The 26,100-nt window shown below is 43.4% G+C and overlaps 2 protein-coding genes across 2 annotated transcripts; both read left to right on the plus strand.

The window, feature by feature from the left end:
* Positions 1-8: 8 nt before the first annotated feature.
* arpc4 (actin related protein 2/3 complex, subunit 4) lies at positions 9-5,220 on the plus strand. Its single transcript, XM_083662036.1, has 6 exons — positions 9-67; positions 1,207-1,325; positions 2,661-2,772; positions 2,968-3,063; positions 3,200-3,370; positions 4,358-5,220. Exons 1-6 carry the CDS (start codon positions 65-67, stop codon positions 4,361-4,363), a joined length of 507 nt encoding a protein of 168 aa, XP_083518162.1. The 5' UTR covers positions 9-64; the 3' UTR covers positions 4,364-5,220.
* A 4,598-nt stretch (positions 5,221-9,818) lies between these two features.
* LOC310799258 (structural maintenance of chromosomes protein 2-like) lies at positions 9,819-25,718 on the plus strand (the record flags this gene model as incomplete). The annotated part of the gene is made up of 25 exons (XM_083661829.1): positions 9,819-9,986; positions 11,424-11,573; positions 12,601-12,723; positions 13,228-13,266; positions 13,368-13,478; positions 13,608-13,652; positions 14,259-14,492; positions 14,762-14,911; positions 15,213-15,446; positions 15,723-15,882; positions 17,419-17,536; positions 18,499-18,637; positions 18,748-18,867; positions 19,029-19,236; positions 20,434-20,572; positions 20,815-20,939; positions 21,131-21,324; positions 21,477-21,620; positions 22,413-22,487; positions 22,771-22,890; positions 23,607-23,807; positions 23,937-24,053; positions 24,254-24,414; positions 25,038-25,185; positions 25,635-25,718. 25 exons carry the CDS (start codon positions 9,819-9,821, stop codon positions 25,716-25,718), a joined length of 3,507 nt encoding a protein of 1,168 aa, XP_083517955.1.
* Between the last annotated feature and the right edge of the window lie 382 nt (positions 25,719-26,100).

The raw sequence follows: 26,100 nt of genomic DNA on the forward strand, positions 1-26,100 counted from the left end.
GAAAATCTCTTCTTGACAGCGTAGTTACTTCCGCCTTTAGCCGCCTCTCGCTCCACAGACAGAAATGGTAAGAGAAATGACGACTATATGCCGAGAAACACACTACTTAACACAGTTACATCCATTCAATCAATTCGCGGTTGGTTTGTTATCACTCCACCTAACCAGTGTATCCATACGCAAAGCTTTTAGCTTCAGCTTGTGTGTTGTGTTTGTATCAGTCTCATTTTGAATAGCTAAGCAGCTAGCTAGCTAACGTTAGCTGGTCGGCTTGCGGGATAAAAAGGAGAATGTCAAAGATAATAGTATCCAGACCGGGTAACGCAAGGGCGCAAATAGGTGGTTATCGCATGTTGGTTGTTATTATTATGGCTTGTGAGTTGGTAATCGCGCCGTGGAGGCTAGGCTAACGTTACTACAGCACTATGCTGATGCTGATACAGGCAGGGGAGGGCACATCTGGAGCTGCCAGCTGAGCAGATGAGCTGCGTCCATTCCTCTGCTGCAGTCAACTCGAGTCACCTGCTGCTGCTGCATCTCACTTGCATTTGGGTCACCACAAAATTCTAATGTGACTGTTTACTGTCTAATATTACTCTATTACTGTTTTGTCCCACTCCTGTGGGCAGATCAGAGGGGAGCTGGCAGGGTGTAGTGTTACTGTTTCTCAACAGTGTATACTATGGAGACACTGGGTGTGGAACCTGGGTAGTCTGGTTGGAGGCCCCTCTAAATTATTACTGTCCAATGATTCGATTACCTACACGTATATTTGGTATTCATATTTATATGAATTCCCCATTTTTCATTTTAACCCATTTACACCGTTCTCGCCGCAAATTATAGGGTTGTTCTCTGAAATGTCAAATTCATAAATTCTTGTTCATTATCATTTTAGATAGACCCAAGGTGATTCAAACTTTCTTCATGCACCCAGTTGCATTACAACACATTTGCTAGTCTTCTCATGTGAGGACCACAGCCCACTGTGGGTCCTGTTTTTGAAGCACTGAGCAGCTCGACTATACAAGGGTATCAAGGGAAGTGAAAGCAGATAAAGGCGTGTGGATGAAACTTCTTGATCCACCGGATGCAAGACCTTTTGCCTGCCATTCAATAGCACCTGACTGCAGTTTTTGGCATTCCTTGAAGTCATCCGGAGTCATTCTCAACTTGCTTGTGCTGTTGCTCACCTTCTTCCCTCAGACGGCAACGTTGCGCCCATATCTGAACGCTGTGCGTGCCACTCTGCAGGCCGCCCTCTGCCTGGAGAATTTCTCCTCCCAAGTGGTGGAGCGACACAACAAGCCAGAGGTGGAAGTACGGTGAGTCTCTCACATTGTAACGTCTCTTTGGGGCGAGTAGAGCTAAGCAGTGAATGCAGACTGAAGTTATTCATTATAATCTGAGTTTACTGTATGTCTCTTATACCTGTGGCCAGAAACACAGGGCTTTTCCTGCATAGAGGAATTTTGGCGCCACCCAAAGAGGTTTTAGTCACCCCCAAATGCCTGCTATATTTAAGTTCAGGACAGTCCTGACTGCATACTAACTCAAAATCAAGCATTTTTCCTGTTATCATTTTAGAGAATTTCATAGTTAAAGTCCCACATTTTTACCTTCAAATGGCTCCCTTTCTAAAACTTGGGGTGCTGTTTTTAAAACTCTGACTACACATCAACACGTAATTTTTTACTGTATCAATTTAGAGCATTTCAAAGTTAAAGTCTCACATTTGTATGTTGAAATGACAATGTCTGAAACTTGGGGGGGTGCTGTGAAAACACATTGCTCAAACACATTGCTCCATAATTTCTGACAATGACCCTGACAATTTCTGACAATAATAATACACTTTATTTATATAGCACATTTCAAACATAAAATGCCAATCAATGTGCTTTCCAGAAATATAAAAAGTGGAATAAAATGACAGTAAAAACATACAAAACAGTAAAAAACCCAAAATAGTGGTAAAATGAGAAAAGCATATAATAAGCATAAAAATGAATGACAGGAAACACGGTACAAATTAAAATAAGTGAAAGATGGTTCCTAAGAGAAGGCCCTTTTATAGAGAGGTAGGTCTTCAGATCTTTCTTAAAAATATCGACAGATGAAGATTGTCTAATTTCTAGGGGAAGGTTATTCCAGTCTAGGGGCATAGGAACTAAAAGCAGCCTCTCCATATGTTTTAGTTCTAGACTTTACAAAAGAATAAGATCACCTTAAAATCAATTCTAAAATCAACCGGCAGCCAGTGTAATGATTTTAAAACAGGAGTATGATCAAATGTCTTTGTGTTTGTGAGTACCCTGGCTGCCGCATTTCAAACCAGTCTCAGTTTATTAAAAACTTTTTTTGGAGCGCCAGTAAGTAGAGCATTCTAATAATCCATACGACTTGTTACGAATGCATGCGTTAATCTTTCAGCATCATCCTGGGAAAGGAAAGGCTTAACTTTGGCAATGTTCTTCAGGTGGTAGACCCTGACACTCGTCCAAAAGTCAAATGTAGGCTACGCACGTAAGCAGCGCATTCTGAGTTAGGAAAAACCCTGGACACCTCCATAATTACAAAGAAATGGTAACAGAGGGGACTGATCGGGAACGGCACATTCAAAGTGTGTGTGTGTGTGTGTGTTTTCTGTGCCCTTCCAGGAGTAGTAAAGAGCTGCTTCTCCAGCCTGTCATCATCAGCCGTAATGACAAGGAGAAGGTTCTGATTGAGGGCTCCATCAACTCTGTCAGAGTCAGCATTGCCGTCAAGCAGGTCAGTCAGACTGCTGTCTGGTTACACATGGTCACATGGTGTCACATGGTTACAAATGGTCACATGGTTTGACCCTGACTGACTCAAAACAGGCCATTACATCCATAATAATTGGTGATAGACAGGAGTGACGTAGAGATTTGAGTTGAATCCCGATCCTGAAAACTCTAAACTGTGACCGATCTGTCCCTGCAGGCGGATGAGATTGAGAAGATTTTGTGCCATAAATTCATGCGCTTCATGATGATGAGAGCAGAGAACTTCTTCATCCTAAGGAGGAAACCAGTGGAAGTAAGGGGGGATTGAGATGTTTACATCTGTCATTGATTGTTATTGAAGGTTTGCCTTATCCGACTAAAACGGATACATCTGATTAAAGGATCTGTAACGCGCTGCTCTTGTCTTGTCATCTGTCTTTCTTTTGCAGGGCTATGACATCAGTTTTCTCATCACCAACTTCCACACAGAGCAGATGTACAAGCACAAGTTGGTGGACTTTGTCATCCATTTCATGGAGGAAATTGACAAGGAGATCAGTGAGATGAAGCTGTCCGTCAATGCCAGGGCCCGTATTGTCGCCGAGGAGTTCCTAAAAAATGTGAGTCGTGGTTTTTCGGTCTTCTGTCTCTTTACCTGCATGTAGTCATCTAGTTTTCTACTATTTTTGGTGGTAAAATGGGTTATTAATGTCAATCAAGACATAAAAAAAATCAAAATGCAATCTGTGGCAAAATGGGGTGTCTGGGTAGTGTAGAGGGAAAGCACTTGCCTACCACCACAGAGACCTGGGTTCAATTCCCAGCAGCAGGACTACTGTACCTCCGACTTGGTCAGACGTTACTACAGACACAATTGGCCGTGTCTGCGGGTGGGAAGCCGGTAAGGTATGATTCCTGGGTTCAGTTAAGCGCCGGCAACACATAGTTGAGTTCAACAGAAATGGCGGTCCTTATACCCTGTATACACCCTGTTGCGTAACGCAAGCGTTGCAGCAATTTGTTGGATCCACTGTGCACACTGCCTCTTTAAACGGCGGGGTTTGTGTACATGTCGCTGATTGGATACCACCTCTGACACGCCCACGAAACAAGAGGCAACGTACGTCAAACCTGTTGCAAACAGTTTAGAGGAAACATGACGTTCAACCCGGAAAACATAGCACACGGTGCAAAACATTTAACAGTTTGAACAAACCCCTGGTTGCCGCACTAGTCCCTCCTCTGGTCGGTCGGGGTGTCCGTTCGGGGGGAGGGGAATAGCGTGATCCTCCCACGCGCTACATCCTGCTGGTGAAACCCCTCACTGTCAGGTGAAAAGAAGTGGTTGGCAACTGCACCGGGGGAAAACAGTGATGAAAAAAATAAATAATAATAAATAAGTTGTGGTTTTTATGTCTTTTCTTCTGGCTCTTTACCTGCATGTAGTTTTCTACTATTTTGGTGGTAAATTGGGTTATTAATAAAAAAATAAGTCCTCAGCTGTCAATCAAAACACATTGAAATGCAATCTGATTTCATATATTTCTGCCTGTCTTTCAGATTGATTGTAGATTTTGACACAATGTTGTTTTGTTTTATTCTTGCAGTTCTGAGAAAATACCAGAGAATAAATTCCTTTTGCTGATCTTGGCCGTCGCTGCGGAGAGTTCACATCACAAGGCAGAGGGATGAGAGAAGATATGATCACCTGAGAAACATGAAAAGTAAAGATGTATTGACTGGGGGTGTAACAATACGCGTATTCGTACCGAACCGTTTCGATGCAAGGCTCAATACGCATTGCAAACCATATGAATCCTTCAATGAACAGTCCAAGTCTTCTACAAGGATATCATGGTCATGGGAAACTAAAACTGAGATGAAAAAGAAAGGTGTTAAACGACATTGTCGTAAATTGAAATTGAAAAAATTAACTAGACTGTGACAATAATAAAATAAATAAGTAAAAGAAATAAAATTAATCTGGCATTTCTACTTTTTTGCTGTATTGAAAACGTACTGAACCACTGTGTTGTATCGAATCGAACTGTGAATTGTGTGAACCGTTACACCCCTAGTATTAAAATAATTAAAATGTCCCTGTGCTCAAAAATATTGGTGTTTGTACATAATGACTGACTGTTCACAGTCTGTTAATTTCTGCCTTCAGAACATAAGAAAAATTCAGGGCAGGTCCTTTATAGAGAAATCACTAATCAATATTGATGAGCACAGGGCAACATGGAGTTTCTTTTTTCAGATAATTTAAACAGTTTGTTTTTTAAATATAAATATTATATGCACATAAATTTAATTTTGCTAAGTTTTTGTTACGACAGACCTTACACCATGAGGGCAATGATTTGGTGCACATTTTTCATGTCTTAGTACACAGAGTAGACCCTATTGTAGATGGAAATAATTATACATGCTGGCATTGGAGATGAATAAATACCTTATCGCTTGTTTGTATTTTAGTTATTTTTTTATCTGTTGTGATATTACAAAAGTTAGCATGCTTTGCAGCTATCAATCTTTTCACTGCCGCATGTTCCATGTTTGAGGTGAGCAACATGACAGGCAAGAGGACAAATAATCCTGGGTCAGGGTCTAAAGTAAAAATCCTTACTTTCAGGCTAGTAAGCCTTACTAGCCTGACCCAACCAGATATGGTCTTAGATGTTGGATATGGTAATATTGTGATATTAGACTAGATATGGTCTTAGACGTTGGATATGGTGATATGGTCATATGCAGTGTTGGGGAAGCTACTTTGAAAGCATAGCTTAGGATGCTACCAACTACTTCACCATGGAAGTAGTTGAAACTACAGCAAAGCTACCCTGGGAGAAATGTAGTTTAGGAAACTACAAGCTATGCAGAAAAAGTAGTTCAAACTACTTTGTAAAAACAAAAACATTAAATTGACAATGTACATGTGTGATATATGAAATAAAATATAATCGCCTACAAAAAACCACAATGCCAGCAAAAATATGCCTCTCAATTGAGTTTATTGCAATAGTTTACACCCAATATATTCAATGTTATATGTTTGTTTTGTTGTAACCAAATCTGAGTTCTTCTGGGTTTTGTTTCAACAGACAAACAGTAAAGACTTGACTAGGATTGGTTAAGGTCGTTAGGGTAAGATTCTCTGGGTAAGCCAATCAGAGGCAGCGTAGGCTGTGCCAAGAAGTACAGTAACGTTAGTGGGATCCTGGCTGCCTTCACAGTCTATGCTGCCTTCAAAGTGATCAGGATGGGGGGGGCAGTCCTGTCAAAGGGGGTTCTGGTTCAACAGTACGGTAATCTCCCTCTGGTCCTCCCGACTTGTTTTGGGCGTGCCACTTACCAAGGCTTGAAGTGTATTTAGCACATGGTCCTTGGAGCTGGAATAGCCTTGGCAGTGGACATGGATCAGAGGAATCAGCAGCAAGATGAGAAACTGATAAGGAGATCCAAATGAGAGCCAAAACCATCAGAGTAAAAACAGCTGACAGATACTCACAGATGGAACAGCGCTTTTCTTGTTATGCCCTTTGAACAATGGCCTGTTCACCACACACACCCATGATCCACTCCCTGACTTGAGGAAACCTGTTTGGTGGCCTCACACAGATCAATCAGCATCCAGATCTACTGGATCCCAGCCGATTTAGTACCTGGAAAGATCTGGTCCAGGTGACATATCAAAGACTGCAGGATACCGTGCAGGTGGCTCACCTGGTAGCACATACGACGGAGGCTCGGGTCCGAATCTGACCCGACGTCCTTTGCCACATGTCATCCCCTCTCTCTTTCCTGTCTGCCTACTGTCCTATCTAAATAAAGGCAGAAATGCCCCCCAGGATATTTACAGAAGATTTTCAGGCTCTCAAGTCCGGTAAAGAACTTCCTAATTATGAAGCGCAACTTTCTTTTTCAAATCACACACTCATATTCCTCTCTTATCTCCTTCATGTCAGGCCTACTTCAACAGTCACAGATCAAGGTTTAAAGCTACAATATGAAAACATTACCAGAGGAAGTGGGCTGTATAGCTCACTCAGATAAACATGCTGATGTTGTGTGATATTCAAATGTTCTTTGTTCAATCCCTGCCTCAGGCAGCACCAGTGATGCTATTTTTTTTTTATCATCAGTAGTTTTAACACTGATAGAAATAAGCTGATGTAGGAGTCTAATCAGTCTCTGACTCTAGCTCAGTCAGATAAACAACTGCTCACTCGTTCAATACCAACCTATGTGTTGTTTTCAGTGTGAACAACACAGTGTGTAGAATTCAGAAGAAATACTTAAGTAGACTCAGTTATGGCAAGAGATTAATTTCTGGACTTCCAAACATCAATTTAGACTCTAGATCACCTTTCTACATTGATTAAAAGCAACAATACAGTATAACAATTTCCTGGTTTCACCTGAAGGTAGCCTGGCTTTCCTTTGAGTGAGCGACATAGAGAGACAGTGAGAGAGAGAGAGAACCGAGTTTGGCAAAGTTTGACCTGTCTGGTTTTAGAAATGTTACATTTCAGCTGTCAATCAACATAAAGCTGGTGTGTGTGTGTGTGTGTTGGGGGGGGGGGGGGGTGTCATGAAGTCTCAGAAAAATCTAATGGTAAAAAACAAAGAGCTCTTCCTTTATGTTTTTTTTTATTTGAGACATTTTATGCTTGTGGGAGAGACAGAGAGAGAGGAATATGCAACAAAATCCCACACACTGGATTTGTTACAGGGTTACTGTGTGAGGACTGAAGCTTACATGGTAAACTACACACCCCAAGCTGAATTTAATTGAATGTACCTTAAGGTTAGCCTGGGTAAACCCAGCCTTAAACGTGACATCACAGGCTATGCATGTAGCGTAAGTTTCTTCATGACTGATAGCACATAGAGGTCATGTGGAGGCTGGGTTTACCCAGGCTACCTGAAGGTAGCCTGGCTTTCCTTTGAGTGAGTGACATAGTGTGTGTGTGTGTGTTTGTGTGTGTGTGTGTGTGTGTGTGTGCACCCCCCAAACGTCTCCTCCCACAGCAGGTTTACTACATTTTGTTCATGAGAGAGAGGGGGGTGAGAGAGAAAGAAGGAGAGAAAACCAGCAGAGAAATATGTTGTTTGCGCTGCAGTCAAAGCACATGATTTTCGGACTAACGCGCTGTCGGATTAGTGAGATTTTCATTGTCGGGTTAACGAGCTGTCGGACTAATGAGATGTCTGTCCAATGCATCATTTTTCGGACTTGTGAGGTGTCGGACTCGTGAGGTGTTGGACTAGGGGGCAGTCCCCTTTGTGAGACCCTTGCAACTGTAAATCTTGTACACTTTGGATGAGCAATAAAAGTATCTGACTTGTCCACCCTGATAGAAAAAGTGAATGGAGCCATCACCTTTCTAGCGAGATTTGGGTTGGCCACAGGAGAGGCATGTCTTGGCCCTCTTTTGTTGGGGCTGAGGTGGCTGTTGTTGTTGTTGCAGCTGCTGCTTCTCCAAGCTGGTGTGGACGGTGTGGACCATCTTCTCAACAGCAGGAGCAGCAGCAGCCTGTGCTTGGGGATTGGTGATGCAGGGGGCAGAAGTGTGACTGGAACACATGCAGTTGCATTAGTGACAGTCATCTGTGGTGGAGGCAGGCCAGGCTGTGGTAGAAGTAGGGATGAAATTATTACCGGTTTACTGATAAACCATGATACATTTCCTGACAATAGTATACTGTTTCAAATTTTTATTATCAATAAAACCAAAGTTTGATTACAGCGCTTTGAAAACCACTGTACTATTGTCGATGGATATTGCGCATTCTAAGGCCGGCCAAGTTGAAATATATAGTATTGTCATCTCATGGTGTCTATGGGTCATTTATAAATAAAATTAATTATTTTCTTTTTCTATAGATTTTTTTTTTTTTTTTTAATCCATATGTTTTCCAGACCTTTATTTGCTTTAAAGATTACACGTCTGGTGTTCAATGTGATTTAGGGAGATAGACATCTTGCCCCTGCTAAGTAGGTTATATCACAGTAGCTATAGATGAATATTGTTCTTCACAGGCAGAAATATCAGAATATGAGATGATTGGCAGGGTTCCTAAACGCTTTCCATTCTAAAACTCCATACTTGCAGTAACGTTATGCTATGAGATTATACTCTCAGTTAGTTACACATAAATTCAGACAAGCTAGCATTACTAGTCACCCTGATTTCAGATGAAGTCGTAGCTAGCCAGCTAGACAATATTACTGTAATACATGAAACAAACACACATCAAGACTGCCCATTAGCTAACGTGATCCAGCTGCTACATACATGCCAATAACGTTATGATGACACGCGAATTCAGACGATCTGAAAGCATTAACTTATCTAACTACCTTTAATAGCACTACTGTAAACACCACCTCACGTTGAGTATGACACGATTACATAGAGAAAGTGATTTCAGACGAACTAGCACCCGCAAGCTAACATGCCATCCCAGCTAACATCATACATACACATCAGAGCGTTACCTCTGCACATAAATCAGTGAAAACTGTCAATGGTGAAAACAGACGCGACCAGGCACATGATATATCCTAACATTAATAAATCAATATGTTCTGCCCCCCCCCCCCCCCCATCGCCCTATAACTGCGTTAACTAACGCTAATGCACAGCAACACATGATCTGTCTAAGCGATGCTGTCTAAAGTAAGCTACATCAAAACAACATGAGGTTAATCAATAAAATGTCATATTATTCCAAATTGAGTTATAAATTACTTGCTTAATTCCTAAATGGAGTTTCTCCTTTACTCCTCCGCCATATTGGCCACAGCAAAGCAAGCGAGGAACTACGGGAGACGATAGTGGTCAGCGGCCGCCCGCGCGCGCTGTCTTGTAGTTTGCCGGGCACTTGTTACTGCTTTGCGTGCGCATGCGTGTGATGTCCTCATTGTTAGATGAGCCGCCAAAATTCGCCAAAGGTCGGAGAGAGAAGGACGCGGGGTTTCATGCTTCAACTTTTACTGCTTTGGAATTGAAAGTCGATAAACATCGCATCTGAAACTCGCGGGGAAAGGACAGCGTAAAGATGCACATCAAGTCTATTCTTATTGAAGGGTTCAAATCCTACGCACAGAAGACGGAGATAAACGGATTAGACCCTCTGTTCAACGCCATCACAGGACTGAACGGCAGCGGCAAGTCCAACATCTTGGACTCGATATGTTTTGTTTTGGGGATTTCCAGCCTCTCCCAGGTAAGTGACCTCCTATTTATTAACCCGCTAACGTCAGAACGTTCAACATAACGGTTAAACGTAAATTAGCATGTTAGCCTTCACGCTAATATGCGGTTGATGGACTCGGTTAATAAAGCGTCATCCCCAAATTATCCCCTAGTATGTAACACTGGCGTAGCGAGACTTGGCAGGCTTTGGGTGTGCCACAGAAAGACACGGTAGCTACGTGTGCCAGGGGGCTAACCATTTGCGGCCCGCCACCCAAAAAGATGTGGGCCTTTTTAAGCCAGATTTCGAGGAATATTAAGAGCGCACAGGCTAGAAGAGTTCTGACATCTCCATTCACTCCAATGGACCAGTTTTTTTTTCCAGGAAGTAGAAAGTGGAACTCTTCAGTAAAAAAAGCAGCACTGTCGAGTTGCATCAAAATAGACAGTGTTGCAAGTGTTTTTCATCCCTTGAAATGAATCAAATTGTACATTATCGGCCCTATTTTAGCATGCAAAAGTAGCGCGAGACCCATTCCTGGCTGTTCATTGGCTAATGATTCTTGCATTTTGGTCCTCCGCTGACGCCACTCTCTTACTAGAGGACACTAGCACAGGCCTTCTTGAGACGTCCTCTCTGCACATGGTAGCATTGTTTGAAAGTGTTTTTCATCCCTTGAAATGAATCAAATTGTACATTATCGGCCCTATTTTAGCATGCAAAAGTAGCGCGAGACCCATTCCTGGCTGTTCATTGGCTAATGATTCTTGCATTTTGGTCCTCCGCTGACGCTACTCTCTTACTAGAGGACACTAGCACAGGCCTTCTTGAGACGTCCTCTCTGCACATGGTAGCATTGCCTGGCCCTTTACCCCGGGAGGGTGTTTTTGGCTGCATCCCCCGCTGTTATTAAAGTCATTGTTTCGGCTGCATCATCTTCATCATCGTCTGTCTGACTGTCTCCACTGTTCACCACCAATACAGGTGGGGGAACGGGTGCACTACAAGCAGCACTTGTTGAGGGGGGGGAGGGCGACGAGTCGTCTTTTTCCTCGTCAATGCGACGTTTCTTGCCTTTGTCGAAAAAGCTTAAAAGCGAGCTGTTTCATGTCTTCTTGATTTGGCGCTGCGGCTGCATTTGTTTACTTTACTAGACAACTTAGCTAGTTTCCCATGATGCTGTGGGGCACAGAGGCATAGCGGACAGTCGGACACTTAACGCATGACAGGCTGCATGACAGCTGATGTATTTTGCAGACAAACAAAACAAAAATACAAAAGGGGGGGGTGTGTGCCAGCTGCCTGTGTGGGTGGCACAGGCACAGCTACGTCACTGCTATGTAACGTAACTAGCAGCATTATGTTAGCTCAGACAGTAAATCCGGTGTTCCCTATAAGAAACAACACATTTCGGTGGTCACATATTTAATTCCTTTGATATTAACACCCCTTCTTTTCACTTGACAGGTGCGAGCCTCAAACCTCCAGGAGTTGGTCTACAAAAACGGGCAGGCTGGTATCACCAAGGCCACCGTGTCCATTACCTTTGACAACTCCAACAAAACCCAGAGCCCTCTTGGGTTTGAGATCCACGACGAGATCACCGTCACCAGACAGGTTGAAGAAACAGGAAAACATGTCTTGTTGTGGGCAACGTTAATGTGTGTGAAATCCGGGTTAACACGTTCACTGCCAATGACGTATTAATCCGTCAAAAAAAATCCAACGGTTGACTGCCAATGACGTATTAATACGTCAAAAAAATGTTTTTTTTTTTTTTGACCGTGGGATGTGCATCTAACCCTTTTACATCTCTTATATAATTATTGGAGCCACCGAACATGTACAACCCATTCCACCGACCCACTAAGTGGCGACAGTGCTCTCCCAGACTAGAGGAAGGCAAGCAAAAAGCAGTGTGAGGAAGCCATTCTCTTGAAAATGGATTGGCGAAAACGCTTTCGTTTTCGCGCTGATTGCTGGCAGTGCGGGATTGCAAATTTGCATAATAGATTACGGGTGGAACACACTTTGAAACACGCAGCATAAATAAGACCAGAATCGCAAAAGCTTCATCAAAGCTCTCAACACAAACCCCAAGAAACGAGCGAGCCCATATCCAGACTTGCACAGCGGCCGCCAGCAGACAGGCAGCAGCAACTCGTTTGTCACAGACCCGCTGCAGAGCCAAGGAGGGCGGAGGAGAACGCCCACGGAGGGAGGAGTTGGAAGCAGAGGGGGGTTTCCTGCTGTTATGGAGGAAATTACTGTTCAAAACTATTGTTTAGATGTCTGACGTCTTACTGATGCCAAAAATGAATGGTTAAAGTGACTGTTCTATCGAATTTCACAAAAAGCCGTTTATCTCAAAATAATTTTTCAGACGCTGAAACCATGCTGTATTCAACTGCTAATGCTTACATAACTACTAACTCTACAAACTAACTCTTTTAGACAGAGAAAGCACACATTCTATTAGTTCTTTTGAGATATTGTGTGTTCACAAAATCTTAGCAGAAAAGAATCCTCAGGTCTTGAAAGATGAGCCAGAATCCTCAAAAAAACCCTCTGGCAGAACCTACCTACAGTAAAAAAAAAACGGCTGGCAGTGAATGTGTTAAACATGACTGTTTTCTTCTCCAAGGTGGTGATTGGTGGCAGGAACAAGTACCTCATCAATGGGCAGAATGCCACCAACACCAGGGTGCAGGACCTGTTCTGCTCCGTTGGTCTCAATGTCAACAACCCACATTTCCTCATCATGCAGGTCAGAATGCCATCTTGTGTCTGTGGCAATGTGATTGTGTTGAGGCTTTTTACAACAACAAATCCCATTTCTATCTAACAGACATTTGTTTTCTGGTGTTGTTTCAAATTCCAATCACAACCCTGTAGGGATGTCACAATATATCGTCCCACAATATATCGCGATATCAAAACGTGACAATATGTATTGTTGAGATGAAATCTCATATCGTGAGAAAAAGAAGTTGAACATGGTGGCACTGATCTGCATCTGATTGCGTGCTCGCTCTCCTTTTCATTGCTTTGTTTGAACAGACGAGGGACGTTACAGACACGGAGGATGAAAATGGCGAAATTACTCAAATTAGCGTGGAGGATGCCCCCTCAACTTACAAATCGATGGCAAAAAAATATTGTTAAAATATCATATCGTTATCGTGAACCCAATATCGTGTATCGTATCATATCGTGAGTGTATCGTGATACCCCTACAACCCTGTGACTAATCCTATTTTGAATGTTTTAGGGGCAGATCACCAAGGTTCTAAATATGAAGCCACCAGAGGTACACATTACACATATCTACATCTCACATGTAGACAGACCTCTTTGAGAAATCCCGTCCTGCCTTTTTGCAGTCTTCCATTCAATGTTAATTTCTTTCAGATTCTTGCCATGATCGAGGAGGCAACAGGCACCAGGATGTACGAGTGTAAAAAGATTAGCGCTCAGAAAACCATTGAGAAGAAGCAGGCCAAGCTTATGGAGATTCAAACCGTATGCCAGACACCCAATCTCTCATCTTTTGTCCGGTGTTTCTTCTGTTCATCCAGCAGTGGTAAACTGTCACAACTACTATTGTCACCACTGTTAGTGATACATTCCCTTTTGATTATTCTCCTTAAGATTTTGGATGAGGAAATTACTCCCAACATGCTGAAGCTGAAAGAGGCAAGTTGTATTGAAATTCTTAATTGACTTATTCTGTCATTATTATTATTACCCTTACAGAAAAAACACATGAACTTCACATGTGCAATTGCATGTGTGATCACATGTGGAAACATGTTAAATTTCACATGTGAAAACATGTGGAACACGTGTGAAACATGTGCTTTGCCCATGGGAATCGTGTGGTTTTGGAACGTTTTCACATGTGAAATGTGTGAAACCCATGTACATTCCCATGTGATTACATGTTAAACCTATGTGATTACATGTTAAACCCATGTAAATGTTGTTTTCCACATGTGAAAAACATGTTGCTATACAACATGTGGCAAAACATGTGATCACATGTTATAACATGTGATAACATGTTTTTCACATGTGAAAACATTCCAAAACCACATGCTTGCCATGGGTTTCACGTGTTCCACATGTTTTCACATGTGAAATTTAACATGTGTCCACATGTTCTCCACATGTGGACACGTGGTGAAACATGGACACATGTGAACCTCATGTGTTTTTACTGTAAGGGTACTATTTCTGTAGTCCCAATGATTCTTCATAAAATATAAAAAATACCATTCCCACTTTGCACCCGCCCTGCAGCAACGCTCATCATACCTGGAGTACCAGAAGCTGATGCGTGAGATCCAGCACCTCTCCCGGCTGTATGTGGCCTGGCTGTTTGTGTGCGCAGAGGAGACCAAGGTGAAGTCGGCGGTGGACCTGGAGGGCATGCAGGACAACATTACCCAGATGCAAGTCTGCATGGCCGAGAACGAGCATAAAGTCCAGCAGCTGTCGGCCCAGATCCAGGAATTGCAGGAGAAAAGGGACAAGGTATTTGGGAATGCTATTGAGGAATAACACCGCACACACCCTTGCTCAAATTCACTCACAATTTGTCCTTGTCTTGCCATGATCACTTTCTTCAGAATAATCATTTGAAGATCCATTTGAATCTTCCTTCTTCTCATCTTTGGATCTTGACAAAAGAAATTGGGGGGGAGAATGGCACATTCCCATGAGAATTCAATATTGTATATTGCATGATTGATGAGGGAGTCATATTCCGTTGTCTGGCACCTGATTTATCTGCTGTTCTATAGGATGTTCTTGGAGTATTGAAGTCCCTGGAGCATACTCTGTCTGAGGTGAAGCGCGAGGACGCCAAGGCCCAGAGTGCCTTGGACATGAAAAAACAAAACCTTAAAGATGAAACCAAGAACAGGAAAGAGCTTCTCAAGAATATGGAGGAGGTGATGATCGTGAGAACAGACTACTGTTGTTGTCTTTTCTTCCCCCTTTCAGTCGTGTCAAACGGACCTCAGTCTTGGATTAAATAGATCCTTTAGCTTCGGTTTCCCTTTGTGCTGGGCTCATCTGTGGTCATATGAAGGTCCCCCCCCCTGATTTCCTGTGACCTGTTCAACTTTTGTAACCTGTTGTCAAAGAAGAGCTTGTTAGCAACTTAAATAATTCATATACCGTGAGGCCGATGCTTGCATCTGATGCACGATCTAAACTGTTCTCTCTGCTCCTCCCTCTCGCCGTCCTCAGGACAAGAAAGTGCTGCTGGTGAAAGAGACGGAGGTTTCTAAGCAGACGGAGAAGCTTGCGGCCCTGCAGGAGGAGGGCCAGCAGGACAGCGCCGCCCTGGAGGCAGCCGAGCAGCATTACAAGGCTGTGTCGGCGGGCCTCTCCGCTAACGAGGACGGGGAGGAGGCCACGCTGGCCGGGCAGATGATGGCCTGCAAGAACAACATGAGCAAGGCCGACACCGAGGCCAAGCAGGTGAGGAGACCACTCGGACACACGTCTGCCTGTGCATGTGCTATTTCTGGTTGTATTTCCAGGATGTCAAACTTATATTTATTTATGCATGTGAGTAACAATGTCACCCTGCCAGTTTAGACTTAACCTTCTCACTTACTAGATGATGCCTGGATATGCCTTGTGGACATGCTGCTTCTCAAAGGACCCCTTAGGTTGGGAAAACACTTTGGGGGTATTATCAACTTCTAGTAATCTATCATACATTTCCGCCTTTGTTCTTCTCTACCTTTCTAGGCCCAAATGACCCTGAAGCATGCCCAGACTGAGCTAAAGACCAAGCAGGCAGAGGTGAAGAAGATGGACAGTGGCTACAAGAAGGACCAGGACAGCCACCAGGCTGCCAAAGCCTGCAGGGAGAAGCTCCAGGCTGAGCTAGCCAAACTCAACTATGAAGGTGTGTGAAGGTGTCATTCCCTTCATCTGAAAAGCCATATTTCAGACCATATTGCACAATAACAATTGTAGTATTTCATTCCAGTCTATTGCGGCATGTCAGGGTTTCCGCAGGTCTTAACTCATTGAGTGCCAGCCACTTTTGGAGAACGGACGCTCCCAGTGCCAGAGTTTCAGAGCTTTTTTCAGTGATTTCTCGAGGCCCACAGAATATTGTGTGATATTACTATGTAAACAATGAACATGCAAAAAGAACGATGAGACTCTTTTCTATCATCAGCAAAAACAGGTTTATTGATATCATTTTCCGTTCTTTAGTTATCAGCCGGAGAAGATAGCTTGATTTAACAAAAAAGAGCCTTTTTTTTCTAGAAGCTGAGATAATGGCCCTTTTGTGAAATTAAACATTTCAAACACATCACTGACTCTGGCTTGCGTTTGCCAACCCTGTCCTGCTGCCTGGGTCTGTCTGGGTGTTGTGTGTGTGCTGCTCTGCGTGCCCCCCCCCCCCCCTCTCAACTGCACACTCCTCCTTATGGGAGGTGGCTCTCTGCTGAGTTTGCTCTGCACTGTGAAGGGTGCGCGTCGCGACATCCAGCTTTTTTACAGCTTCCGCGTGTGTTTGTCACCGGCTCCTATGCTTCCAGTTGAGAATAAAAACAACTCCACGGCTGATCATGCGAATAGGCTGTTGCAGCGGACATGGAGGAGCTCAATTGTGGGAGCAGATTGGCTGCTGCTGCTGCAGGCACATCTAACGTTAAAACGCTTCATGCATATCGATGCATACGGATGCGATGCGATTTCCGTTTGCCCAACGACTTATTCTCTGTTTTTCTCTGCCTTTCTGTTAACCTGGAGAGCACTGTCGCCACCTAAGGGTTCTGTAAAATAGGTTATAGACCTCCAATAGCTATAATAGTTGTACAGGAGATGCGGAAGGCTTTGATCGACGTCCCACCGTCAAAAAACGCATTGGACGTCGAAAGACGTCCGTGGCTTTCTACGTCACTATTTAATTGGACGTCGAAAGACGTCCATGGCACTCAATGAGTTAAAAAGTCTAAAATCCTAATCTGAATTTTAGGCCTTAAAATGTCTTACATTTGACTGGATTTATATAAAATGTCTTAAATACCATTTTGCCAGGTCTTACATTGTTTGGGTTATGACGTTAACGTTACTCTTATAAAGCTGCATTAAGCTCTGCCTCGCATAAAGCTGCTGCAGCAAACACCTCCTGCCATGCCCTAATACAGTCACATCAGGAGCATCAAAGGCCAATTTTCCTTCATATCCTTTGTACTTTTCTTTTGCTAATATAGATGTGAAATAGGTCTTAAATTGCATTCATAATGGTCTTAAAAAGTCTTAAATGTAACTTGTTGAAACCTGCAGAAACCTTGGTATGTGCTCAAAGACTATTTACATTCTTATTATATACATTCTGCAATATTAGGAGCTTAAGTGTGTGTGTGTGTGTGTGTGTGTGTGTGTGTGTGTGTGTGTGTGTGTGTGTGTGTGTGTGTGTGTGTAGATGGCAAGGAGGAGAGTCTGCTGGACAAGAGGAGACAGCTGTCCAGAGAGGCTTCTAAACTTAAAGAGACTTATGAGACCCTTGTGTCTCGCTTCCCCAACCTGCGCTTCGACTACAAGTAAGGGGTTATATAACTAACTGAGCACTCGTCTCTGACTGTACTTAAAATGACAAAGAGAAGAGTTTTTAGTTTGTCTGTCTTTATTTAGTTATTTGTTTGTTTGCTTTAGAGACAAAGGAGTCCCATTCATTTCCAAAGGAAAATAATATTTTTCCTACCTTGATCTGATTTTTGTGTTCCTGGTCACAACCCTTAATAGAGCAAATTAATGTATGTAATTAATGTAACCCTAACTCTAACCCTATATGTATGTCTATTCTAAATGAAAGGATCTCATCTAAATGCCTCACAACTGGCTGTAAACTGACTGAATCTTAAAGCAAAGCCACACACTCACTGTGTTTGGATAATCCTATGCAGTCTTGATTGTAAATGTGTGTGAGACTTGAGTGTGCGTACACATTACTGGAATCATCTGTAATGTGGAAAACTCCTAATGGAAGCTCCCATAACATTTGAAATCACTGTTACGCCAGACTCCTGTAATTATCATCATGTTACCCCGGGCCCCTGTAACTCCTCATATTACTAGGGCTGCTAACGATTATTTTCATAATCGATTAATCTGTCGATTATTTTCTCGATGAATCGATGAGTTGTTTGGGTCTATAAAATGTCAGAAAATGGTAGCAAATGACGATCAGTGTTTCCCAAAGCCCAAGATGACGCCCTCAAATGTCTTGTTTTGTCCACAACTCAAAGATATCAGTTCACTGTCATACAGGAGTAAAGAAACCAGAAAAAATTCTCATTTAAGAAGCTGGAATCAGATAACTTTGACCTTTTCTCTTAAAATTGTACTCATAAAGGTTAATCGATTATCAAAATTGTTGTCGATTAATTTTCTGTCGATCGACTAATCGATTAATCGTTGCAGCTCTACATATTACCCCGGGCTCCTGTAATTAGGTTGAATGACCTTTGCCAAGCAGCAGTGTTGTATTAATGCTGTGCTGTAGGGACCCGGAGCGTGGATGGGACCGCAGCAGAGTGAAGGGGGTGCTAGCTAACCTGATCACAATCAAAGACGCCTCCTACACAACAGCACTGGAGATGGTGGCCGGAGATCGACTCTATAACATAGTAGTGGACACACAAGTAAGATGGAGAAATATCAATCCGTGTATAGGTGTTGTGCGTGTAATTGCATCTGCATACCAGGGGGACAGTGTAACTTCAAAGAGGTGGTCATTTTTTTTGTCTGCTAGAAGACTGGTAAGAAGCTGCTGAATAACAGGTCGCTGAAGCGAAGGTTCACCGTCATTCCCCTGAGCAAGATCTCTGGCAGGACAATCAGCCAGAGTGTGATTAACGCTGCCAAGAGCCTGGTGAGAGAACAAGGGCTTACTAACCATTTCATTCAATTTGTTCAAGCTAATTGAATCACTGTGCGGCGCATGGATTTTATATTGCATGACACACAGCATGACTCCATCCCTTCCTTATTCCCGTTCTCTCCCGTCTGTTTGCCCTCTCCCTCGTCTCTCAGATTGGGGAGAACAACGTGCACACAGCTCTCTCGCTGGTGGGCTATGAGGCGGACGTCAGTAAGGCCATGGAGTACGTGTTTGGCTCCACGCTGGTGTGCGACACCCTGGACAATGCCATGAAAGTGGCTTTTGATAAGCGGGTGATGACCAGGACCGTCACGCTGGAAGGGGACATCTTTAACCCTTTTGCGGGAAGTGTGACTGGAGGTGAGAGCGAGGGAGATGCATGCGCTCTATGGAGAGTCCCAACAGTGTGCGAGTCATCAATAACTAAGGTCACTAGGTGGCGCTTGTAGAGAGTAACAAAAGACAAACAAGAAAAATATGCATTATAGCTGTGAACTGTACTGCACCATTGGACATCTTTTGCACCTGCATAATAATGTGTTCTTTGTCTTCGTATGGTGTCTTTTCCCCTGTCCTTTTAAATGGTTTTAAACATTATTTCCCACGGGCTACAGTGTAATATTTACTGGCAGGCTAATATGGGTACATACATTTTCTGTTGATGGCAACTATTTTATACACGTTAATGACTAGGGAAAGTTCATTGTGAAACCCCTACCATGCACACAAAGGAGTTATTCTCAATCTAGGGCTGCTTGATTATGACCAAAAAATAAATACATTTGTGATTATTTTTCACTGATATTGAGATCACGATTATTTAACGCAATTACTCATTGACTATGGTAAAATCGTGCATTTATTGGACTTGAAAAAACTTATTTTAAATTTAAATACAATTTAACTGAAAAACAAAGGAAAAAATATAAATAAAATAGCCTAACTAAAATAAATAATATATACAAAATTATAGTTTTACTTCGATTATCTTGTTTTCATAATTATGGGAATTAAGCCAAAATTCGATTTGATTAATTGCACAGCCCTAACTCAATTTTAAAAGGTTATCGCAGGGATTAAAGTCCTCAGTCGCTATGACGGATTTCAGTCAATTGGAGTCAGATATGAAGTGTGAAAAGTACAAAAATTAACGCCCCTATGTATATTATCTTATTTTTTACTTTAAAAACGACAACAACATATATTAATTGTGATTTATTATTGCCACTAATTTGCATCTATATTGGAACCTATAACATGCTGATTCAGCCTGGAACACAACTTATTCATCATTACTGGGTGTTTGGGAACTTTAGAGTGAAATTAGTGTGATACTGTATGCACAAACTATCTGCCTTTTTTTATACATGAAAACCTATGGGAAGCGAGCGCACAGCGATACAGTTATTTTGACCAACAGGTGCCTGCACATCCACAACCTTACTAAGTCACTTTTCCCTCCTAGCCACACACAGTACAAATAGTCTGTGTTATCTTGTCACACCGATGTGTCTCTCTTTCCCTGCCCTTCCTCTCCTCCCCCTCCCCCCCATGCAGGAGCTACTCCTAACCAGTCGTCATTAGTGTTGACCAATGTGCAGGAGCAGAGGGTGGCTCAGAAGAACTTGAATGAGAAGGAGGCCCAGCTTCAGGACACTGAAAAACAGCTGGCCGGCCTGAAGGGAACCGTTGAGAAGTATGCAGACACACACACACACAAAATACATACACGAGTGGAAATGACAAAGAATACACTTGTAGGCGAGTCTCTTGTCTCGAGTTCCACCTTTACGTAATTCTTTAGAAATCATAATACAAATCGCACTACTTCTCCACACTGTAACATCGGTAGTCTCGGTGACCTGCAGCTGGGTTCAGATGTTCTCTCTGGATCTCTCAGAGCATCACTCTGTTATGATCTTTGTCCACCCCGTCCAGGTACCATCAGCTGAAGCAGCAGTACGAGCTGAAAGTGGAGCGGGAGCAGATTCTGCTGACCAAGCTGCAGCAGAGCTCCTTCCACCAGCAGCAAGAGGAGCTGGAGAGGCTGCGCAAGGCCATCGGTCAGCATGCAGAGAGAGAGACACTTAACACTACATGTATCCAAGCACAATGCACATAGTGTATACAAACACATATGGTGATGTGGCCCAGGCGTAACTCGCACACACATCCAATGGCAAATTGCAATTGTAATGGGAGATAGAACAGAGTTGCATTACTTCTTGTGTTTTTGAAACGTGTGTGTGTTCAGAGGAGAGCGAAGGGACTTTGCTCCGCACCAAGGAGGTGCAGCAGCGGGCCGAGGAAAGGCACAAGGTGCTAGAGAGCAAGATGAAGAACGCTGAGGCGGAGAGGGAGAAGGAGCTGAAAGCTGCACAACAGAACCTGAATGCAGCCAAAGCAAAAGTGGATGCCTTGAACAAGAAGCTGAAGGAGAGGCAGCAGGTACACTGCCCAGAGGCACACACACAAAATAGCATATAAACCTCAGTTTACTCATCATCCCCATGCATTACACTACTATATCATTGATTTCCATAATTGGGGTCATTTTCTCCCATCTTTTTTTTCTTCTTCTTCTTGCTGTGTCTGTGTAGGAGTCTGACGCGGTGGCCCTGGAGCTGGAGGAGCTGCAGAGGGAGCAGGCTGGCTATGAGCAGCAGATCCAGGCTGTGGACGAAGCCATGAAGGCCATCCAGGAACAGATAGACAGCATGGCTTGCACTGTGTCCCAGAACAAGGTATGGTGTCCCTGCGTGTTTGGGAAGGCACATGGAGTACTTGTCATAGCCAAACTTGAAAATGGGTACTCGTGAGGACAGTTTTACCCGTCCTCAGAAGACGTGAGGCTCGTTTTAGCCCTTAGATTCAAGTTAAGTGTTCAGATGTGTGATGGGAGATAAATAAAATAGAATGTCCTTATAGGTCTATGTGTGTTTGTGGTCTTTGAAATTGAACTATAGAGTACATCATATCCCAAAACAAAGCTATTGTGGTGCATGGTAAATGGGCTGCATTTATATAGCGCTTTTATCCAAAGCGCTTTACAGTCAGTAGGTACATTCACCCATTCACACATCGGCGGCAGGTTACCACGCAGGGTGCTGGCACACCAACGGAAGCAATTTGGGGTTCAGTGTCTTGCCCAAGGACACTTTGACATGCAGACTGGAGGAGCTGGGAATCGAACCACCGGCCTCTTTTATCCAAAGCGATTAGTGGACGACCCGGTCGACCCGCTCTACCCCCTGAGCTACAGCCGCCCGGCATCCTCCTGGTGGCTCACCTGGTAGCAAGCATATACCACGGAGGCTCAGTCCTTCGCACGGGTTCGAATCTGACCCGAGGTCCTTTGCCGCACGTCATCCCCTCTCTCTCTCCCCACCTTTCCTGTCTGCCTACTGACCTGTCATATCTAATAAAGTCAAAAATATTTTTTTAATAATAAAAAATATATACATTGTGTAAAATGTTCTGGTGCTGTTCTCATAGTACCCCTCTTTCACCTTTCTTCTTTCTCTCCTGCTGTGTAGGAGGCGGTGCATGCAGCCCAGGAGGAGGTGGCCAAACAGCAGGAGGTGATCTCGGCACAGGACAAAGAGCTCAAGGTAAATCCAGACTCTCCTTGGGGTCTAGCTTTTTGCCCTTGCTGTGAGATGCTCATGTTGGAACATTGGCTATGTGTTTCACATGAGGACGGGCAGGGTTTGAAGTCCACACAACGAAGTTGAAGGGCGAAAATTAGGCTGTTGGAACGGCAAAGATAATGATTACTTTTATTAAACTTTCCACACATTGCGTTTCTCGTCAGCAGAATAAAACTGTTTATTTGACTTTCATCCCGTGTGGACTGTTCATCAAGTGGGTTTTATTTTATTTTGAATTGTCCAGGGGAAGAACACAGAGGCCAATCAAATACGGGAGCAGACAAACGAAGCCCAGCTGAAGATCAAGGAGCTCGAGCACAACATTAGCAAGCACCGCAAAGACAGCGAGGATGCTGCTGCCAAGGTGTGTACGCGCACGCACACACACACACACACACACACACACACACGAAATATGACCTCAGTCATTCCTCCACTCCACCCACTCCAATAATTGATAATTGTTGCAGTTTCATAAATCTTTTGATCACTACTTTGATATGTAAACTATTTTTTCTCTCTCCCCGGAACGTACCTCGGACGAATAGATTTTGACAAGCACATTTTCCTCTACATTATGTATTGGCCTTCACTACGACACACCGCACATCCTCCTCCATATACAATGTAAATTACTGTATATTCTTTATTCAAAAATGTTCATGTTTACATTTTCCATTCATTTTAATGCTGGATGCATATACCGTATTTAAATGGTTTTCATTTGTCATATCGTAAATATATATTTTTTATTAATCTTCTTTTTCTGTATGTTTCACTCTACATGCTTTAATTCGTGAATCATACTTTTGATGTGCTCAATACATTCTGTAACACCCCATTAAAAAAAAAAATCTACTCCCATGTAAATCGTCTTTGAGTACCTTTAAACGTGCTCTATAAATAAAATGTATTATTATTATTATTCGCTCTATTCTTGTTTTTTCCCCTTCGCTGTATATCCCTCTATTTGCTGCTGCAGCAACCCAATTCCCCCCTGAGGTGCATTCAAGTTTAATCTCATCTAGTATGATGAGGGTTTCCTAAACATTTCTGTCTCCCTTGCCGTTGTTCTTCCAGGTGTCCCGGATGCTGGAGGAACACGACTGGATCCAGCTGGAGCGCCACCAGTTCGGGAAGCCCAACACCGCCTATGACTTCAAGACCAACAACCCTCGCGAGGCCGGCCAGCGGCTCAAGAAGCTGGAGGAGACCGCCACCAAGCTGGAGAGAAATGTCAACAAGAAGGCCATGAACATGCTGGACGGGGCACAGAAGCGGGTGAGGACACACAGAGGCAGAGAGGGGGTGGGAGTCTGTGGTGTGAATGAGTAAAGGGCCCGAAACAATAAACGCTGTTCCCTCTTTCTTTCTTTGTCCCTCCCTCTAAATGTTATTTCCCTCCTCCAGTACAATAACCTGATGAAAAAGAAGAGAACCGTGGAGAGTGACAAGTCAAAAATCCTGCAGATCATCGAGGAGTTGGACGAGAAGAAGAATGAGGCTATCAACATGGCCTGGCAGAAGGTCCGCTCTCTTCCTGCACCTGTCCTTTGTCCTTTCCTTCCTTATTTTTGCCCATCAGAAGTGGTAGTACCTCAGTGACAATCATGTCTGAAATTAGTTTTCAGTTCTTCTGAACAATGCTAACTCAATAGGAAGTGAGTGAAACACCTGCAACAACACTCATTGATGTTGGCTTCAGTGTGATTTCCTTGTTTGTGCAGGTAAACCAGGACTTTGGCTCCATTTTCTCCACTCTGCTGCCGGGGGCCAACGCTCGCCTGGACCCTCCCCAGGGCTGCAGCGTCTTGGAGGGTCTCGAGGTCAAGGTGGCCCTGGGCAGCACCTGGAAGGAGAACCTGTCCGAACTCAGCGGAGGGCAGAGGTCAGAAAAAGCACTTGTATGTTCATTGCTCAGTGATAGGTCCCCCCTCCCTTGAGAGAGCAGGCAGTCCACTCCCCTCTTGTATGTTCATTGCTCAGTGATAGGTCCCCCCCCCCCGAGAGCAGGCGGTCCAGTCCCCTTGGGAAATGTGTTTTTACTGAGGCAATAGGGAGTATGAAAGGGAGAGAAGGTTTCTGTTCTCTTCATATTGGAATCATTAACATTTATTGAGCACTCGCCTTGGATTTAGAGCTGGTGCTCTTGGATGCTTTTTGGTTGATCAGTGATGAAATGATTAAGTCAATTGACAGAAAATGTCACATTATTGTTTTAGTGACGTATCAAGTAACAAGCGCAAACTTTAAGACCACAAATGCTGAGATGTGCTTCTTTTCTCTGTTTCGTATCATGCTGGTGAGTCTAAGTAAGCAATTTTAAGACCACTTTACGCTCCGGTAACTCATGATGGGCATTTGTCTTTTTATTTATTTATTGAGCAAATCATCAATAGATGAGTTCATTAGATGATGAAAAGTGACAGGCAGCCCGTCGTTAGTCAGCTGATCAGTGGCTCATTGTGTCTGTGTGTGCTGGTGTGTATTTGTCTGTGTGTTGTGTTTCAGATCACTGGTGGTCCTGTCTCTGATCCTGGCCATGCTGCTGTTTAAGCCCGCTCCCATCTACATCCTGGACGAGGTGGATGCTGCCCTGGATCTCTCCCACACACAGAACATCGGGCAGATGCTGCACAGACATTTTAGACAATCCCAGGTGTGTTTACACACGCGCACACACAGACACACACACACACACACACACACTAGTTTGTTTAACACTGCATTGGCACAAAAACACATGAATGTAGTAGTTCTTTGTATGTATTAAGATTGGGTGTGTGTGTTGGATAGACCAAACTTGTAACACTACCTCTCCTTCCAGTTTTTGGTGGTTTCCCTCCAGGACGGCATGTTCACCAACGCCAACGTTCTGTTCAAGACTAAGTTTGTGGACGGCATGTCCACAGTGACGCGCCACGACAAGGCCGGTCCAAAAGACTAGAAGAACAAGCATCTTTTGTCAAATTTGCTCAGGTATTGCTTCTCTTGGCACCATATCACATTGTGTAACATCAGACAATCTATATAATGTTGCAGTATCTGCTTAATAACTGCTGGTTATCACAGAATTGTTTATAACTGTAACACTGTCTCTCCTTTCAGTTTGTGGTGGTTTCCCTTAAGGACGGCATGTTCACCAATGCCAACATTCTGTTCTGTTTGTGGACGCCATGTCCTCCACAGTGACACGGACCACCCTCAGCCAGAGTGACGCCAGGACAAGAGACAAGAGGAACAAGCAACTTTTTTTTTTTGTTGTCGTCTGGTGTCGCTCTTACTTTTAGTTTCACTTCAGGAGTGTGATGTTGACTCGATCGATTTATTTTTGCCTTGCACCCAAGTTTTCTCATTGGACAGTTTTACCCGTCCTCCGAAGACGTTAGGCTCGTTTTAGCCCTAACATTCAAGTTAAGTGTTCAGATGTGTGATGGGAGATAAATAAAATAGAATGTCCTTATAGGTCTATGTGTGTTTGTGGTCTCTGAAATTGAACTATAGAGTACATCATATCCATCACAGCTCAAAACAAAGCTATTGTGGTACATCCTCCTGGTGGCTCACCTGGTAG

The sequence above is a fragment of the Poromitra crassiceps genome, assembly GCF_964638095.1.
Source record: "Poromitra crassiceps genome assembly, chromosome: 27".
NCBI lineage: Eukaryota > Metazoa > Chordata > Actinopteri > Beryciformes > Melamphaidae > Poromitra > Poromitra crassiceps.

Bases quoted from the DNA above. Each gene is read 5' to 3' on its own strand.
- arpc4 (XM_083662036.1), top strand. The intron at 1,326-2,660 runs GTGAGTCTCTCA...GTGCCCTTCCAG, and splicing joins AAGCCAGAGGTGGAAGTACG to GAGTAGTAAAGAGCTGCTTC. The intron at 3,064-3,199 runs GTAAGGGGGGAT...TTTCTTTTGCAG, and splicing joins TAAGGAGGAAACCAGTGGAA to GGCTATGACATCAGTTTTCT.